Genomic DNA, 17,724 nt, shown 5'->3' with positions numbered 1-17,724 from the left:
TGGAGATGAAAAGTAGCCTATGAAAATCTCCCGGTCTAATTCCTTCCTCACTAATACTGCGGATAAGTTTAAAGAATCCTTTCCTACCATTTTTCCCTAACAGAAATTGGAAATTCTGCGGAAATATCATCGCATTCTACTGCTTGCTCTTCTTAATCACAATATCCGCTTATTTGTTTCAATCCAGTATTTCTGAACACCAAATAGCCTCCTACCAAAATACTCTAAACCTCGTTTTATAGCGCTTTTAGTAACTTTGCTATATCTTCATCTACTCACCATGATCTTTTCACAATATTTCCATGGTCCCAAATTCTTTTTAATTAAGTTTTTACTTAGCTCTTTATACATTCTTCTGCTTATTTACGTTTTAAAATCATCCCATATGTTTACCATCAACCTAGCTGAGATCTACGGTATGTTATTTCTTCGTTCATCTACCATTTTTTTGCTCTTTTTAAGATCCACTCACTTTTTCCAACCACTTCCATTCTTCTATACTCATTTAGATATTCACTGATTTAGTTATTTTGATTGGATTTTATTAGTAATTCTTCCATTTCGTTCCCATTTAAGCTTTGAAATTCCTTTTCGGTACTTTCCTATCCCTCCTAATACTTAAAATTGAAGGTTCATCACAACTTAATTATAATTGTAATCTGCAACCACCCCTGGGAATATTTGTTTAGTTGATTACGGTGTTTCGTAATGTATACCTAACCACTACATACCTGTACACTAACTGGTGCCCATCTGTTTCTCTCGTCATGTTACCTGAGAAGATGTTAGAGACTGAAGTTAGTCATCATTAGAATGTTTCTACTGTATAAAACAAATGATTTCTCTCCGAAATCATTTCTAAACGCTATAATCATACATTTCACTCATCCCACTCTATTATGACTTCAAGTCTTCTCTCCATACCCCTGCAATAAACGTATTCTATTACAATCCCGCTAGTAGTTCCTGCTGGCTCCAGAATCCATTTATTACAAACGCAACACATTTATTCCTCACTTTTCTATTTATCCCTTGATGTTTCCCAGCTTCCCTGTCCATAGCATGGATCTAAAACTCCCAGTACCTATTCTAATCTAAGCTTTCTAAACTTTGCATATCTGGGTCTTCTTCTCCAAGGATTCCTGCCCAGTTGTACAAGGATTTCGTACGGTGACGAACGCGGAGGCCTTCCTTCTTTCACTATCGACCACGACACAGAATTAGTGAGTCCCTAAGTGTGTTTTCGTTTCTCGATGTCCATCCATTTTTATTACGAAAGTGATAATCGAGGTGTTTTCCTGTTGCCTTCCCGAAAAGTATTTTCAACCTCACACCATAACTAGAATGGCCCTCCCATTGGGGACAAAATCATTAGTAGCCATAGTGAGGAACAGATCCTACGCGGATACATAACATTTCAGCCCTTTCAGCAATCTGGCCATTTGGAGACCTTACTATGAGAAAACATCATTGCTCCCGCAAGTAAATACCTATAGCTCACAGGAACAAGCCAGACCCACCTCGTTAAGGATGTAGGTCATAGGGAGGGGTCTACACATAGTTTATGAAATGCGATGACATATAGAATAGAGCACGGAGTTTGGTAATATATAATTAAGTGTTGTAGTTACACTACAGGCACAAGGCAATTAAGTAAAATTAAACAGTGTTCAAGAAATAAATATCATCGCGGAAAGAACAGGCAGAGTATTAATTCATAATTAATATGAAATGATGATATTACGAAATCCATTGATTAAATTTAATGGAGATATAAGGAATTGAAATAAGGAATAATAGAGGAAAATTCTAATAACTAGAGATTAGCAATTCAAAGAATGTATCTTGCTTCTTTTTCCATTATAAAATGTATCGATTACGAAAAAACATCCCTGTCTCAAACATACAGGATGTATGTTTGAGACAGGGATGTAAGAAATAATATGTATGAAACATAATATGATTATTTTGATACAAAATCTCATCATTGCTGGTAAGTTAGAGCCAGAGTTATAATTAAATACAATCCATCAATCGGTTTTCGTTGAAAACAAACACGAATTTTCATTGCTAGAGATATAAACAATGAATTTGAGGTTACCAAAATTGTATTTTTCATATTTTATTGCTGGAGGAATTATTTACGCAGATTCTCATATCAAAGTCAACATAAATAAGATTAAAACTGAATCAAAACAACATGACCGATCATGCTTATTTCATTTAGATAAATTTTAAAATTATTTTAATATGCAGAAAAATAGTAGCTATCACTGTATACTAAAACCTAGCTACATAAAATACACTGAACAGAGTTGTACTATATGAAGCTTAATATTTATTACATTCACTTCAACAATACCTTTACGAGAACGTAACAACTGAAACCTTTCCATAACGACTAATAGGTACCCTTATTAATAAAACATGATATGACCTATATCTTTTGCTGAGAGTTAATATTTTTTTAGATGTATATTATAGAGATACATATTTTCATTAATATATAAAATAATGGAGGTGAAACTTTAAGAAACCCAATTAAAAAGTAATTAAATAATCATTTTTAACTGAATAAATTACTCCTCCTGACGTAATGGAAACGGATAAGTTGAAAGTCGAAGAGAAAATGATAATTACTTATGAGACTAATAGAGAGAAACAGAGATTCCATGTATTATGGACACAGCTGCATCAAAAATAAAGAAAATGAATTTAACTCGCGTAAAATATTCTCCTGCCCTAAACTCAATAAGTTGGTATTAAAGTTAATATCTTTGAAATGGTACTCTAAGCAAGAAAACTGCTCGAAACGCTTATCTAAAATGTGACCGATGGAAATAATTTGAGCCAGAAAAATTCAAAATAAGTAATCGGGAAAAACATTCAAATTATTAATTACCAATACTTTTGAAACAAGCCTTAACACTAGAAGGAAAATATTGTTTTTAAGGTTTAGATGAATCATTCTCATCATTCTCTCTCTGGCCCTCAACCTGAGCGGACCTGCCTACTGAGCGCTCCTGGTAACCGGTTTGACCCACCAGAGACTACCTGCCTGCCAGCTTGATTCTTGGTGCTTTTGGTTTTAGTGAAGTGCAGTGTAGTGTCAACGTATACGTTGCTTCGTTTATATAGTTTTCGTTTTGTGTGTGGTTTGTTAACCGTAGTGTGTGGCAGTAGTAATTTATTTAGTGGATTGTGGTGGTTTTTGTCCTTCAACTCTGATTGGTGACCGGTGAGTGCTTTCCTTTTTCTTACTATCTTTTCTTTGGTCCTCTGAAAACCAGACCTTACTCAAGCATCGTTTTTTCCACTTAGGCTTCAATTTCAATTCCAAATCGTAACTTATTGTTTGAGCTAAATTTAGCTAACCCCTTCTAGAAATTTTAGCATAGTGTATACAGGTTAGCTTTTGTTGGGAACTCGGTAGTTAAATTAGGATGGCTTCATCCAGGTCCCCTGTTGCCATGCTCGAAGGCACTGGCGAATGCGCGGCTTTAAGGGCCCGTATCGTCATGCTGGAGAGAATGGTGCGGGAGCTTCGATCGGAGATCGCCGGCCGGAGGGCTCCCCCCGGGAGAGATGGTGCTCAGGGTGGGAATACGAAAACCCGCCACGCCCATAGGGGTGCACGGATTCGTCCGAATGCAACACGTGGCTGGGCGATTAGAGACCTACCCCGTGTCCCATCTCTCAACGAGGGAGTGTCTCACGTCCGTAGGTCGGACGATTGGAGGGTCGTCTCTCGGGGCAAGGGGAAGGTAACGCTGCGGCGAGGATTGGACTCTGCGGAGGCAGATACCATCCCCGTCTCCAACAGGTACCAGGTGCTGTCGGATGATAGCACCACCGTACCTGCAGCCCCTATCCCTACTCCGAGGGCACTGCCTAGGGTAAGGCATCAGCGGTCGGGGAGGGAGGGAACCGTTATATTAGGTAGTTCAAATGTCCGGCGTATAATGAATCCGCTGCGCCGCAGAGTCCAACAGGAGGGAGGTGTTGGATTCTTGTCGTCCTGGTGTATACCAGGCGGCGGGGTACCCCAGGCGACGCTGGCGGTGAAGGCGGCCGTCAGTAATACGGGCTGCTCCAAGCTACGCATTGTGGCTCATGTCGGGACAAACGACGCCTCGGAACGTGGATCTGAAGAGATCCTGCGCTCCTTTAAGGAGATGCACTCGGAGGTGAAACGAGTCGAGGCAGAGTTGAAGGTCCCAATTAAATTAAGTATATGTAGTATTGTGCCGCGTGTAGACCGCGGAAGGCTCGTTTGGAGCCGCATTGAGGGTTTAAATCAGAGATTGCTGGGATTTTGCCGGGGAATCGGAGCGGACTTCGTTGATCTGAGGCCCGTCCTCTCATCGTGTCGGGTACCCCTTAATCGCTCCGGGGTCCATTATACTGCCGAGGCATCGCAGTTGGTAGCGCGTAGGTTACACGAACACGTTTCGAGGGTTTAGCATAGCTGGTAGGCAAGAGCGTAGGTCATATATTGGGAAAAATAAAGTAGAATCCAGCGCTTTTTGTCAATTCAGTTCAGGTAATGCCTCTCATATCCCCAAAAAATTGAACAAACAAACACTTGCGTTATAACAACATATAACTCACGTAAATTTAATAAAAATGGTGCCTCTACATACATAACAGATAGCAATGCAAGTGAATGTAATTCTTTTGTCTCTGTTCACCACGAATCGTCTCAAAACAGTTTTGTTAGCGTACATAAAACCGAAAAACAAGAAGTTATTAGCCATATTAAAATTATAACATTAAACTGCCGTAGCATTAGAAACAAAATATCGGATATTGAACATATTTTTGTCAGTACAAACGCAGACATAGTAGTTGGAACAGAAAGTTGGCTCACGGGAGATATAGCAAACAATGAGGTTTTTCCAAACGGTTTCACAATTTACAGAAGGGACAGACCAAATAGGTTGGGTGGGGGAGTATTCATTGCAGTAAAGTCACATCTTAGTAGCCAACGATATGAATGCAACGTAGATGACATAGAAAGCGTTTGGTGCAGCATTAAGGACTACAACGGCAGAAGCCTATACGTGTGTTCATTTTATAGACCCCCAGATTCTAACACAGATGTCCTACACAAGCTCGACGAACAAATATCCACTATCAGCAGCAGACAAAGCAACAGTATTACTATAATCGCTGGTGACACAAATCTACCGTCAATTGACTGGGACAACTACTGCGTAGGAAAATCTGCCAAAAACAGAGATTCATGCCAAGAACTCCTTCATATATTCACAAAACACTCCTTAGAACAAATTGTTAAATCACCAACACGGGGCCAAAGCATACTAGACATCTTTGCGACTTCTATGCCCGAAATCATTACTAACATTGAAATAATAGACGGAATCAGTGACCATAAGGCTATTCTTGTAGAGTTAAAAACTAAGTTCGTCAAAATAAACAAAGAAAAGCGTAAAATATACCTATACAACAAGGCAAATTTTAACGGACTAAGAAAATATTTAAACATAAAAATACCAGAATACATCACAAAAACACTGACAACAAATACAGAGAACACTTGGAATTATTTCTTAAATATTTTACGCGAAGGAATAAAGACGTATATACCGTCCAAACTCAAATGCGACAGTAAGGAACCTAGATGGTACAACGGGGAAGTCAGATCGGCATTAAGAAGGCAAAGAAAGCTACAGTCAAATTTTAAAAAGAGTTTAAAAAGTGACGATATAATTTATATGAATACAACCAAACAGCAACTAAAAGAATGTCGTAGTAAGACGAAAAGTATTATGCGCACAGCACTACACTCTTTTAAATCTAAAATGCTAAGCGAATATCTTGAGGAAAATCCAAAGTCATTCTGGTCCTATGTTAGGGAAATACAGGGTAAACGTCCCACTGTTCACTCTTTGAGGACGGAAAATGGGGAAATCATTACAGATAGCGTGAAAAAGGCAAATATGTTAAACCATTTTTTCCAGAGCGTCTACAACAAAAACACAAACGCACCAAACGATCCTCCACACCCACCCGGGGAACACATGAGCGATCTTACACTGACCAAGCAGGGAATAGTACATCTGCTCCGTAGTATCAAAGCACACAAGGCACCTGGTCCGGAAGAAATACCTGCTAGAATATTAAAGGAATTAGCTGACAACATTGCCCCATTTTTACATATTGTTTTCCTAAAATCGATAGAAGAAGGCTCAGTGCCTCGCGACTGGAAGCTAGCCCATATAACTCCCATCGACGATCTCGTATATAGGCGGCGATAGGGATAAACCAACCAATTACCGACCCATTTCTTTAACATCGATCTCTTTTAAAATATTGGAACACATTATTGTCACTAACATTATGAGATTTCTTGATAGTAGGGAAATACTAATCCACAACCAGCACGGATTTAGGAAAAGCAGATCTTGCGAAACACAACTTGGTCTCTTCATTCACGATATACTTAGATCGGGAGAAAACAACACACAAGTCGATGCAGTATTCCTGGATTTCAAAAAAGCCTACGACACAGTCCCACACAATAAATTGTTACATAAACTTAAATACTATGGGATCAATGAGAAAATAATTAATTGGATTAGAGACTTCTTGTCAAACCGCAAACAAATAGTAGTCATAGATGGGTTGTGCTCAACGGAGAGAGATGTAACTTCGGGCGTCCCCCAGGGAAGTGTAATAGGGCCTCTTCTGTTCTTAATATACATAAATGACTTAAGCACACACGTTAGTAGCAATCTAAGGTTATTTGCTGACGACGCGGTGATATACAGGGAAATAAGGAGCCAACTAGATCGCGAGCTACTCTCTAGAGACTTAGACAATATCTCGGAATGGTGCAATAAATGGGGATTAACACTTAATATAGATAAATGTGCAGTTTTGAAATTTTGGAATAAAGGAAGCGAGGAACAGGATATAAACTACAAAATAGAGGGTTCAGTATTGACTACGGCAAATCAAGTTAAATATTTGGGGGTTGTTCTAACACCACGCCTTTCATGGGGAGCACATATCAGGACAATATGCGGATCAGCTTTAAAGAAACTTGGCTTCATAAAACGGGTGGTGGGGAAATGTAATGAAAAAGTTAAAGAGAGGTGTTATTTTGCTCTAGTTAGGCCTCATTTGGAATATGCCGCAAGTATTTGGGATCCGTGGGAGAAAATTTGGCAAAAAGAATTAGATAAAGTCCAGAGAAAATCCGCTAGATTCGTTAAAAATTGTTATGATAAAAACACAAGTGTGACAGGTCTCTTAGGGGATTTAGGCTGGGAACCACTTGAAGTGCGGAGAGAACATGCGAGGCTTAGACTTTTAGAAAGGTTCAGAACAAACGAGTTTAACTATGACACTGAAGGAATTATAATGGCCCCACACTACTTAGGTAGATCAGATCACAAAGATAAACTAAGGGAGATAGATTCCAAGACAGATAGGTACAAATACTCATTCTTTCCCCGAACAATCAGAAATCATAATAGCAAGAAACCGAAGTCACTTTAGAAATATTAAAAACGTTGAATTTACAAGTCGGATAAAAATTAAACACTATAGAGATGTTAGGTATACTTTCAGGTGCATGTGTATGTTAGTTGGTAGTTTGAGTGTTTGCATGTGTGTGGGGTGTAAGTGTTCATGCATGAATGTATGCCATGTTTTTTTTTTATATATGATTTTGTGGTTATTGCATGCGGTTTTTTTCTTTTTCTTTTCTAAATTACGGGTGGTGTCCTAGCACCCCCCGCCACACGCCCTTGCGGCGGCTTGCGGGGTATTTAGTAGATGTAGATGAAGTTTTGAATAAACTGTGGTTCGTAATCCAAATATCAGACCAAGAAATAAGGAAAATAAACTTTTTTTCAAATGGCACATTATCTCTGAAATTAATATTATTAATAAAATGTATAAATATTGATGCCAGAGAAAAACATCTTACTTCTATAGTTTTTTATCACTATTCCACTACCATGAATATCACTACGCTTAATTAAACATATTTAACTTTATTTTCCCAGCCATCATCTGCTTGGCAGATACTCAAAGATTTTGGATTCATTCGTAAATACCTTCCTGAAAACTAGTCATGAATTTATGAGCGCACGCACTTCCCGCTGGCATTACAGGATTTTTATTAGGAACAAAAAATGTTAATGTTTCTTCCAGAGTTCTGGGGAGACCCTTGAAATAAGGCAAGGATGCGGGAAAACTCAATAAAAAGAAACAAAAAACACAGTACTTAAAATTGTCCACGGAGCTTAAATTATCTTGGAGAAGAGAAGGGGAAGTGCAGAAACTCTTCTGCCGAAAGAAAAAGCTTCTTGGCAGCGATGTATTATATCCTCGGAATACCGAAAAATCTGCTCTCCTCTTGTCGTTACTCAGTTCAAGGAGCTGTCGCATTAGTTTAACCGGCTAAGTTCGCTGGAGTAGGCAGCCAAGCCAAGCGGCGGTCCCAAGAGGCAGGAGAAGGAAACAATCAGGTTAATTGCAAGGGAAATTACTCATTCCTTCGAGGAAAGTGGGATAAAAACAACAGCAAAACGAAATGCGAATGCAAAAGGGAGATTTCCTTACTCACCAAATCTTTAAGCGTTTGGCTGAGACGTAAAATAAAATCTCAAAGCGTACCCGTTGAAGTGAGAACTGTTGCAAAGAGCGAACGACATAGACTTAGAGGTATTCTACGAATTATTCTGTCTAAGTTCTGGAAAAGCATTTTAAGTGAATCTCGATAGCTCTCTCTCATCATTCCAATGCATTTTTTCCGTGCAAACACTTGGCTAAATGTTAAATTTTCACAATTATACGCAGCTATCTGAGGGACGAGTTTATAAGATTTTTCATCCGAGTACATCTTCAACATGGTTTCGCACCTTCTCTCTTTAGCAATGTACTTTTAATTTTATACATTAATGTCAACAGAGTTTATAAAATTTTCGTTATCTCTACATACAATGACCATATTTCATAGGTTCAAATATCTAAATTTTCTTTAATTATTTGATAATTCACTTAAAATGACCTTTAATAATATCAAAGCAAGTTCGTTAATCATAGAGTGTAAATTTGATACAATCTATTTGATCAAATTCATTATCTGATTTAAAACATTTATATAAATATCAATTTAATACAAAAAGTAAGAGAATTAAAATGGTAGAAGCGAACTATAATGTGAAACAACTATAATAACAAAACTGTAGTGCATAATAAATATGTCCAGCTACAAATTAGCAGTTGAGCGAGTAGGTGAACTTAAAGAGAGAGCACAACTATTCTGACTCCTATTCAAATAACCATTACCGAAAAAAATATCACTTTCGTCAGGGTAATTATTTAAAGCACTAATTATAACGAGCGTATTTGAGGTTATGGCCGCAAACTATGGACTTCGTACAAATTTCGGAACCCAATCGTCAGAAAAAAACTAACAACGAATTAACACACTAAATAAATCACACGTTATCAAATTTTACGAACTACAGTTACAGTAATGGATTACACACATGGAACGAAATTCACCGCTAATTAGCATAATAACCTCTACATTACCCACTAAATAATCTGTATCACCACTGACGCCAGAATGTCCATTTCCCTGCACCCATACACAAACACTAAGGTATTTTCACACACTTTCACCATGCCCACCTCGTGAACTCCCTTCCTTCATTGTCTCTACCACCATCCCTCGCCCTCCCACCTTAATTTTCCCCAGCCAATTCCCTGCGCCACGTGAGTTCTTCCTTTAAACCTCTATCTCAAGCGGTCATTAATACCAAACTTTTGCGCATCGCATTTATTAAAGGTCTTAAAACACCCAAGCACGAACAGCCAGTCCCGCGAACTTGCAAAATGGGGAAATGGCAGGCCAAGCGAGAAAAGAATAAATAGGGGATTTATCTAACACACAAAAAAAGGGGCACATAAACCTCCAAAGGTTATTACCAAAATAGAACACGAAGTGATGACAGCGCCGCAAGACCCCGGAGTAAATTTCATCGCATGCACATTCACATGGAGCAAAGCTACGCCGCAACCTTTTCCAATTGCTAATTTCATTTTGAACAGGCCCGGCTTAATACATTCCGAAAACAGAACATATTAAGGGAGGCCGATCCATTAGTGGCAGGGAAGAGGAGAAAAGAGCACGGCTTGATCCGTTAGTCAATTTTAATTAGCATTTGGACCAATTTCTGACATCTTATGACACACCCCTTGCCATTTAATTACGAGATGACGCCATAACAATATTATTTTGTACGTAAAGCAACATTATTCGTTCATACTCATTTATTAAAAAATCCAGGCTTACATTCACGCGTGCGCAGGAGCCAATTTAAGCGAAATAATATATGCCATAGATATATTGAAAGGCACAAGCTTTAACAACATCGAAATCAGGTAAGTATGTTTGAATTCTAAAGAATATATACTCTTTCGTTTCATCGAGATCAAACCGAGAAGAATGAAAAAAAATATATTAGGGTACATAAAACCTTTCACGTCGAAGCTAAAATAGAACACTACGTTAAGCAGGAAAATTGCTTGAATTTAGAATGAGGAATTCAAATTCAAACTCAATATATAAATGATATTGAAGAAAAATAATGCTCTTTTTATAGAAGGTTGATCACATTTTTCACGACTGCTATTTTTCCCGCCTCGGTGGTGAATGAAAAAATATTTAAGAGTAGATTCATCACGAAATGATTTGATACGATTTACCTTTTTGCGAAAAGAAATTTAATCGAAAGGATGAGAGGTTTTGTGCTTTTTCTCTTCGTTATAACTGTTTCCATAGGTATCTCATGACTTTAGATTCATGAAAATAGGATTGGCGAATCGGATAAAGAAATCCTGGAATTCCCTATACTAGGAGAATTGTGTTTTTCTCGAAAGCACGTAAGACTCAACTAAAAAAGGCATTACGTCTCAATTTCTAAAAATCGCAAGATATCCAAAAAATAATTCAGATAAAACTAAAGTAAATTACATACATTCATACAAGTTGAGAGGATTATTTCTCAATTTTCATATTTTTAGCTTCTCCACCATGCATTATTTTAATATCCCTCCTTATGGTACAGTTTAATACTTCGAACGACGCCATTTCAAGTCTTTGATCACTCTGAGGACAAATCTGCAGACGACTTCATTCATGCCATGAAATGCGCTTTTAAATTCTATAAACGTCAAAGTCATGGAATGAGAGTAACTACACCTTTGCTCAAATCAAGTTGGAACGCGAGACTCCTATGCGTTCAAAATACTTGATAATTTCAGTGAAAGAGCAATTTTAGTTTAAAATGGCTAGAGAAAGACGAAACAAGAGCATATATCGTGAATGTTTTGTTTCACATCGAGTGATTTTCCATTACTTTATTGAATAAATATCAAATGGGCAGGAATCACTCAATTTTAGATCCGTTTCAAGAGAGTGGCAAATTTTTTTGCTTTGCATATTGTCACGGAGATCCGATTGTCCTTTACCCGTTTCGATCGAACTTATAAATAGGAGTGAAAGTGAAATACATGGGGCAATGAAAACCTTACGACCTAGGAAAAAAATTCTTTTCCTAGGAGTCAAATCGTTTACAAGCCTTTACGGATATACTACAATGTTTACCAATTGGTTAGATTATTACAAAGATATTATAACCACAGAAGTGGCTGTTGTCTCAGCGAATTAACAAATAATTTCAATTCGGTCTAAACACATGGTGACCATTAACATATACGTTGCAATAAGGGGCATTCTGCAGACACCACTTGGCATATTGCTTCCATCATTATATGTTCGCTATCTTTATTTCTAAAATTATTTTTTAATTGTTTGTGATAGTTCGATTTCGAGAAAAGAGAGATTTAGGGTACTCGTGATGGGGATTGATGATTCTCCTACCTAAAATTTATTTAAGATAAATATATGCCGAAGGTTCTACGGCTATTATGGTAATTGTTTTGACAAGTACCACTTTGTACGAGTCAAACAAATACCAGGAAAATCATATAACGTACCGTATTTCTAAGGATAAGTCGAAGAATCAACTTACTTGACGACGATTGATTCCAGGAGATGATAACATCGATCACTTCTCCGTTTTTAAAAGAGGCGAGGGTATGGGATATCGCTGCTATCCCCATAGCTTTACCGTGCAAAGAAGAAACATTTTTTCGTGTAAACATTTGAGTAACACGGGTTTGGCACTCACCATTAGCTTTCTCCTCATCTCCTGCCTTCCCCTTGGCTTGGCCGGCTGGCTGTGTTTTGGCGCCCCCAGCGGACGTCCCGACGCCGACCCCGGACGACTGCTGACTGGTACCCCCGGCCGCCTTTCCATTGTCCGCGGCCTTCGCTGCGTCCTCCACGCTCGTTGCGGAGGCGCGGGAGGTGGAGGGGCCCGTGATGGCGCGGGCCCCCGTCACCGTGACGCCATCACCCGCCAGCGAGACAATGGTCCCGCCTTCCGCGGTTCGGATGGTCCCTCCGCCCCCGCCACGGCTGTTGCTGTTATTATTCGAGTCTGCAGATTCCACCCGCGAGTTGTCTGCGCCCGCTCTCTGTTGGTTGGAGCCGACACCTGGATGTAAAAAAAAGAATGATTGAAATTATGAGATTTACAAAATTACTTTTTCCATTGATGGTATAGCTGACGTAGCTGAGGATTTTATTCACTTTCCAAGTACGAGTCAAATAGGTCCACTCCGGCAAATTGCACAATGTTCAATGCTCTAACTACAAGAGAGGCAAATTGATACCATAATGTCCTCTAATTAGAAAAACAATCACAACAGTACAGTAATAAAAACATCAGTTACAGAAACATGTTGCAGCGTATATGCCAAACACTGATGTGGTATGAAAAATGTAATCAATTAATTCTAGTTACGGAAATATCCCATCTATGGTCATTATTTGAGCGTTTAATTCCCCAAGTTTTACTTTGCAAAGAACAATGAACGTTACAAATCCATAGAGGCAAAATAAAGTCAAAATCTGTATGACATATTTCTGCAATTGAATTAGAAGCAAAGCTGCAAGGATAAAGAAAGGATCACTCATAAAGGTCTAAACTTTCAAATATACACCATTTCTAAAAAGTAAGTAGATAACTTGAGAAAGCACGAAGGCAAGTAAGAAGAAAAATATCTACACTCAGTCAGTAAAGCCTCGGAGTTATAAAAACAATTCCTCTCAATTTAACTTTCAATGGATAAGTACCATGGATCCTGGAACGTGGAAAGAAACCTGGAACCAGCAGGGTAAGTATTGGAAAAGATAAAAATGTTATTTTAAAAGACAATGATGAGGATCAGATGAACTTGAACTGAGATGATTTAAGTTCTCAACGAAGAATTTCTATGAAAGAGAACGGAAGGAGACAAAATTGAGCGTATAGAAAACACCAAAGAGAAATTGATGGATATATCGGACCCACTGACAATTCACCTCGGGGTTAAATAAAACCTGAGATTGAAACACTGATTAATTTATTAAACAATGATATAGGAGAATACAAAAGAATTTGGAGACAGAAAAACGATAATAAATCCGCTAACCTAGTTACGGTGTGCATCTTAAACATCAAATGATTTATGATGATTAATCGAGTAATGAACACTGATGAAGATGACCAGCACAATTTTAGAATACTATAGTTATACCATGGATTGCTCGAATATATCAGGTCCAAATGTCCAACATATCGCATATCGCAAATATTTATTCTATCTGACTTATCCAAGTCCTTATGATCATTGCATTGGAAAATGATCCTGCCTTGCAGGCTGAAGTCTAACTCACTAGTAAAACTAATCATCATGCTTATTTTGTTAAAACCAATCTCGTTCCCCAAATATATTTCAGAATATTATCCCCCACCAAAGGTGCTCGGGATTGATCAGTCCATGCCGTTGATTAGATGGGACAGAACATTTTGGACTGAGTATTGGCGAAAATACTCTCTCGTTTCAAAATTATATTGCGCTAGCATCATTTTTAAAATCAATTATTTATAGGTAATTATCAATAAAATTCACATTCATCTAGGAATATCAAATAGTACAGAACATATTTGTGAAAAAATGTGCAAGAGTTTCGCATAAAATATAGAACAATATATATTTAATTAAATGCCCAATTATTCAGTTACTCAAAAATATCTCCTATGAAATATCGCGATGCCGTTTCTCCAGAGAAAACGTTTCCCTTAAAAAAACCTAGTCATGTCTAAAAAAGTTCTTTTGACTTCTTGGCAGAAAAAAGATTGAAAAATATGTATCCAAACTGATTTCAAAAACCTATATCTTACTCTCAACGGCAATCACAATACGCAAGGATACTTATTATTCCTCCTCAGAATAACATAGTCGAAAAAGTGAACTGAGGAGTTTCTTGGCTAGCGAGCTATTTTTTTCATAAACTGAAACTGTCATGAGCAATGCTACATATTGTGTTAAGCTAACTATTACCACAGCTCAAATGCATGGTAGAGAAAATAAAAAAAAAACTCATTTACCAGATTTATCGCCGTAAGTAACCCTTAAGCCTTCTATTTAAGTACGAGGAAAACGTATCTACCACCCGGGCACTCGACATCCAAAGGTAGATGAGGATTTTAAAAAAGAAACAAAGAGAAAAGAGTGGCAAGCAGCGGGAGTAAGGTCGATTAATAAAGAGAAACCTCGGCGCCGTGATGAAACGGAATGAGGTAAGAGAGCGGGGGAGGAGAGCGAAACGCGCTCACATTTTTCCCGGGGAATCGACGAAATAAATAAGGGGTAGAAAATTAAAAACTTGCGAGACTTCGATACACGAAGTGAGGAAAGAAGGTCCACAAACATAAAGAGGGAGAAGAGAAGGAAGAAACGAAAAAAAAAAGAACTTGCGACGTCGTCGGCGATGGGCAGAGGCGGAGTGGAGGGGAGACGCGGGGGCGGGTGAAGTTTGAAAAAGTCATTCTATTCGGAAGACAAAGCCCTGGATGAGGAGGACGGTAGGGAATGAGAGAGGGGGGAGGAGAGGGGAGCATGAAGAGAGGGAGGTATTGGTTAGTTTTGGGATTGCTGGGATGGGGAGAGAGGGATGGAATGGCTCCGGCTGCGGTGGAAGTGAGGGGGTATTTCCCCCAGAACGAGCGGGGACGACGAAATCGACGGAAACTTATTATCGACGGAATTTTAACTCCACCGTCCATACCCCAACCGGCCTAACTTAGCCTCAGCCGTCATCCATTTTTACGTCTTGAGCAAACACCGTCCCGACCATTACCCCAACAGTCTGGGACCTACTCCCTCAAGGCGGAGAAAGGTTACCTTCATAAAAACATGATGATGAACGGCCCATGGGGAAAAAAATAATTCGAGGCAGGAAAAAAAACATGAGGATTTCTCGCCAGATTCATCTTCCCTCCAGGGTTTGGTTTATCATGAGTTTTCCCTAACCAGTCCCTTCTGAGATTAACCTAATACGCTGCTAAGATCTTGTTTACTTAATTAAAACCTGACGTAAGGAATGATCGATCCGAAATAACTCTATCCAGTAACATTAAATTTTTCATTTCATGCCAGAGTTACTTGAATCACACGTCACATTATGCCAGAGTATGACGTGGGAAATCAAAAGGATATGAAAACAAAAGTAATTGGACGAATAACAATCCCCTAACCCCGCACCCAAAACGCATAAATGAAGAAAAAACTTCAAATTACTACAGAAACATTATCGTCAAATCAGCGATGGAATGAAATGCTTCATCTATATTCTGAAATTAATTAGAACGATCGAAAAGATTGAAGGATTTTGGACAGATAACAGTAGTAAAAAAATGTTATGGTAATTATTGTTTTCCATTATGGTGATATTATATTGTAAAATTAAATGGCTAAGAGCAGGTATCACATTATGATAGCAGAATGAAATACCACTTTTACGGCAATATTGACAAACCAATAATAATAATAATCGACGAGGGAATATGGGTATATAGATTCAAATGTTGTATAAGCATTGCTTTGTAAGAAAACAAATGAAACGAATACGTGATTTAATACTCACTACAACGATAACGGCGTCGTAGAATGGGAGTTTATGAAATCTTAGTCTTCAAAATACTATAAAACAATGCAGCCATAATTATAAATCAATAAAATTAGGCCTAACAGGATGCCGTATTCTCCAATTTGCCTAAACACCGTGTAAACTAATCAAACATCAGATATGCTACGGACGGACTTACCGTAAAATTTTATTTTTATTTCTTTATCGAAAACATTAAACGATTGTTCCATTTCTATTAAAAAATTTATGAAAGTTAATTTGTTTGCTTATCACTGTTAATAAAAAAGTTCATTCACTGAGAATTATTCAATCATCACCGCAAACGTACAATTTATTAGCGAACATTAGTTTTAGAGTTATTAAAATATCGACATGTATTTGTTTCAACATAAATGAATATAAGACAAAGGGGTAAACATTTTTATCTTCGTGATTACACGCTCTATTCTCAGAGTACAACACGTTTGAATGGCAAAATGAATATTTTTGGCTTCCAAGTTTCTGAGCAAAATTAGCATTTGTTGAGAAAGTGATTATCGAGGATTCTTAAATGATTTAAAATAATTATAACCAAGTACATAATACACATACAAAAGATTAGAAACTGGGGTGAAAGTTATACTTTACCTACACCGAAGGCAACGTTTTTTAATGCAGCTGAATAATTTACCTTTTTTGTGATTTAATTGATAAATATTAGATTTATATACACTTTAAAACCTTACAATGAATAATTAATAATGGATACGTCTAAACTCGATGGTTTTATGCTTGAAATCCTTATGTAAACATTATATCTGAGGGAAAGTTTACACAGAATTGGATTATTTAGTAAAAAGCTTTACGCCATGACATGGTATTATACCTCATACTCTTTACAGCAGCACTCACATTCTCTTGGACCGATTACGTCGTATTAAAGTGACATGCTTCGAAGCAAATACTAAAATTGTAAGCAAAAGTACGTGGTTAATTTTGATATCATGAACTACATGTATTCTGAATGAAAAAGGATAAAAATAGTAAAATAGTAAACAGACGCACGACAGAGTAATTGGATTAAATCTCCTCCTATGAGTGGAAATGGTTTTAAATCAATTTATATAATATATTCACCATTTTTTAAGCAGGACTCTTTGCAAATATCATTTGGAATGCTCATATGATTTCGCAATACCATGAGATGAGACACAAATTTGAACCTTTTCGATATGCAAATTGAAATTCAAGCATGGTGACTCTCCTATGCCTCTTTACGTACACATAAATCACCAATTAGTCACTTTTGGAATGGGAAGACTCGATATGCGCTCGTCGGAAGACCGGGTTGAAAAAGAAAATTCCCGGCGGCCTCGCAGAATGGGAGTGAGTCCCACCCGTCAGCCAAGATGTCAGCCTCGCACGTGGTCTCTCAACGATTCGCCAGCGCGGTGTCGTCTCCACCCGCGCGCGGCGACTCCCCTTGCAGGCAAAATGTGACCGAGGGAATTTTTCACGTCTTAAACCGTGGTGGGGTGACGCGAGAGGGAAGGAGGGAGGGAGAGGGGATCGGTTCGCGAGGGAGGAAATGAAGAGAACGAGAAACGAAGAGCGGGGTGGGGGGAAGGGAGTGGAGGAGGAGGCAGTAAATAAAAAAA

General features: G+C 38.2%; 1 protein-coding gene across 1 annotated transcript in view; it reads right to left on the bottom strand.

Annotated features, from left to right (window-relative positions):
• Camta (Calmodulin-binding transcription activator) overlaps positions 1–17,724 on the bottom strand; it is a 1,815,113-nt gene that overhangs the window by 1,129,040 nt on the left and 668,349 nt on the right. Inside the window, exon 8 of the mRNA XM_071590285.1 lies at positions 12,240–12,608. Within this exon, the coding sequence (XP_071446386.1) occupies positions 12,240–12,608 (369 nt within the window). The remainder of the gene's footprint in view (positions 1–12,239; positions 12,609–17,724) is intronic.

This window comes from Hetaerina americana, unplaced genomic scaffold, assembly GCF_022747635.1.
Source record: "Hetaerina americana unplaced genomic scaffold, ioHetAmer1.1.p SCAF_4, whole genome shotgun sequence".
Classification (NCBI taxonomy): Eukaryota; Metazoa; Arthropoda; class Insecta; order Odonata; family Calopterygidae; genus Hetaerina; species Hetaerina americana.
This window is presented reverse-complemented; position numbering and strand designations above follow the sequence as displayed.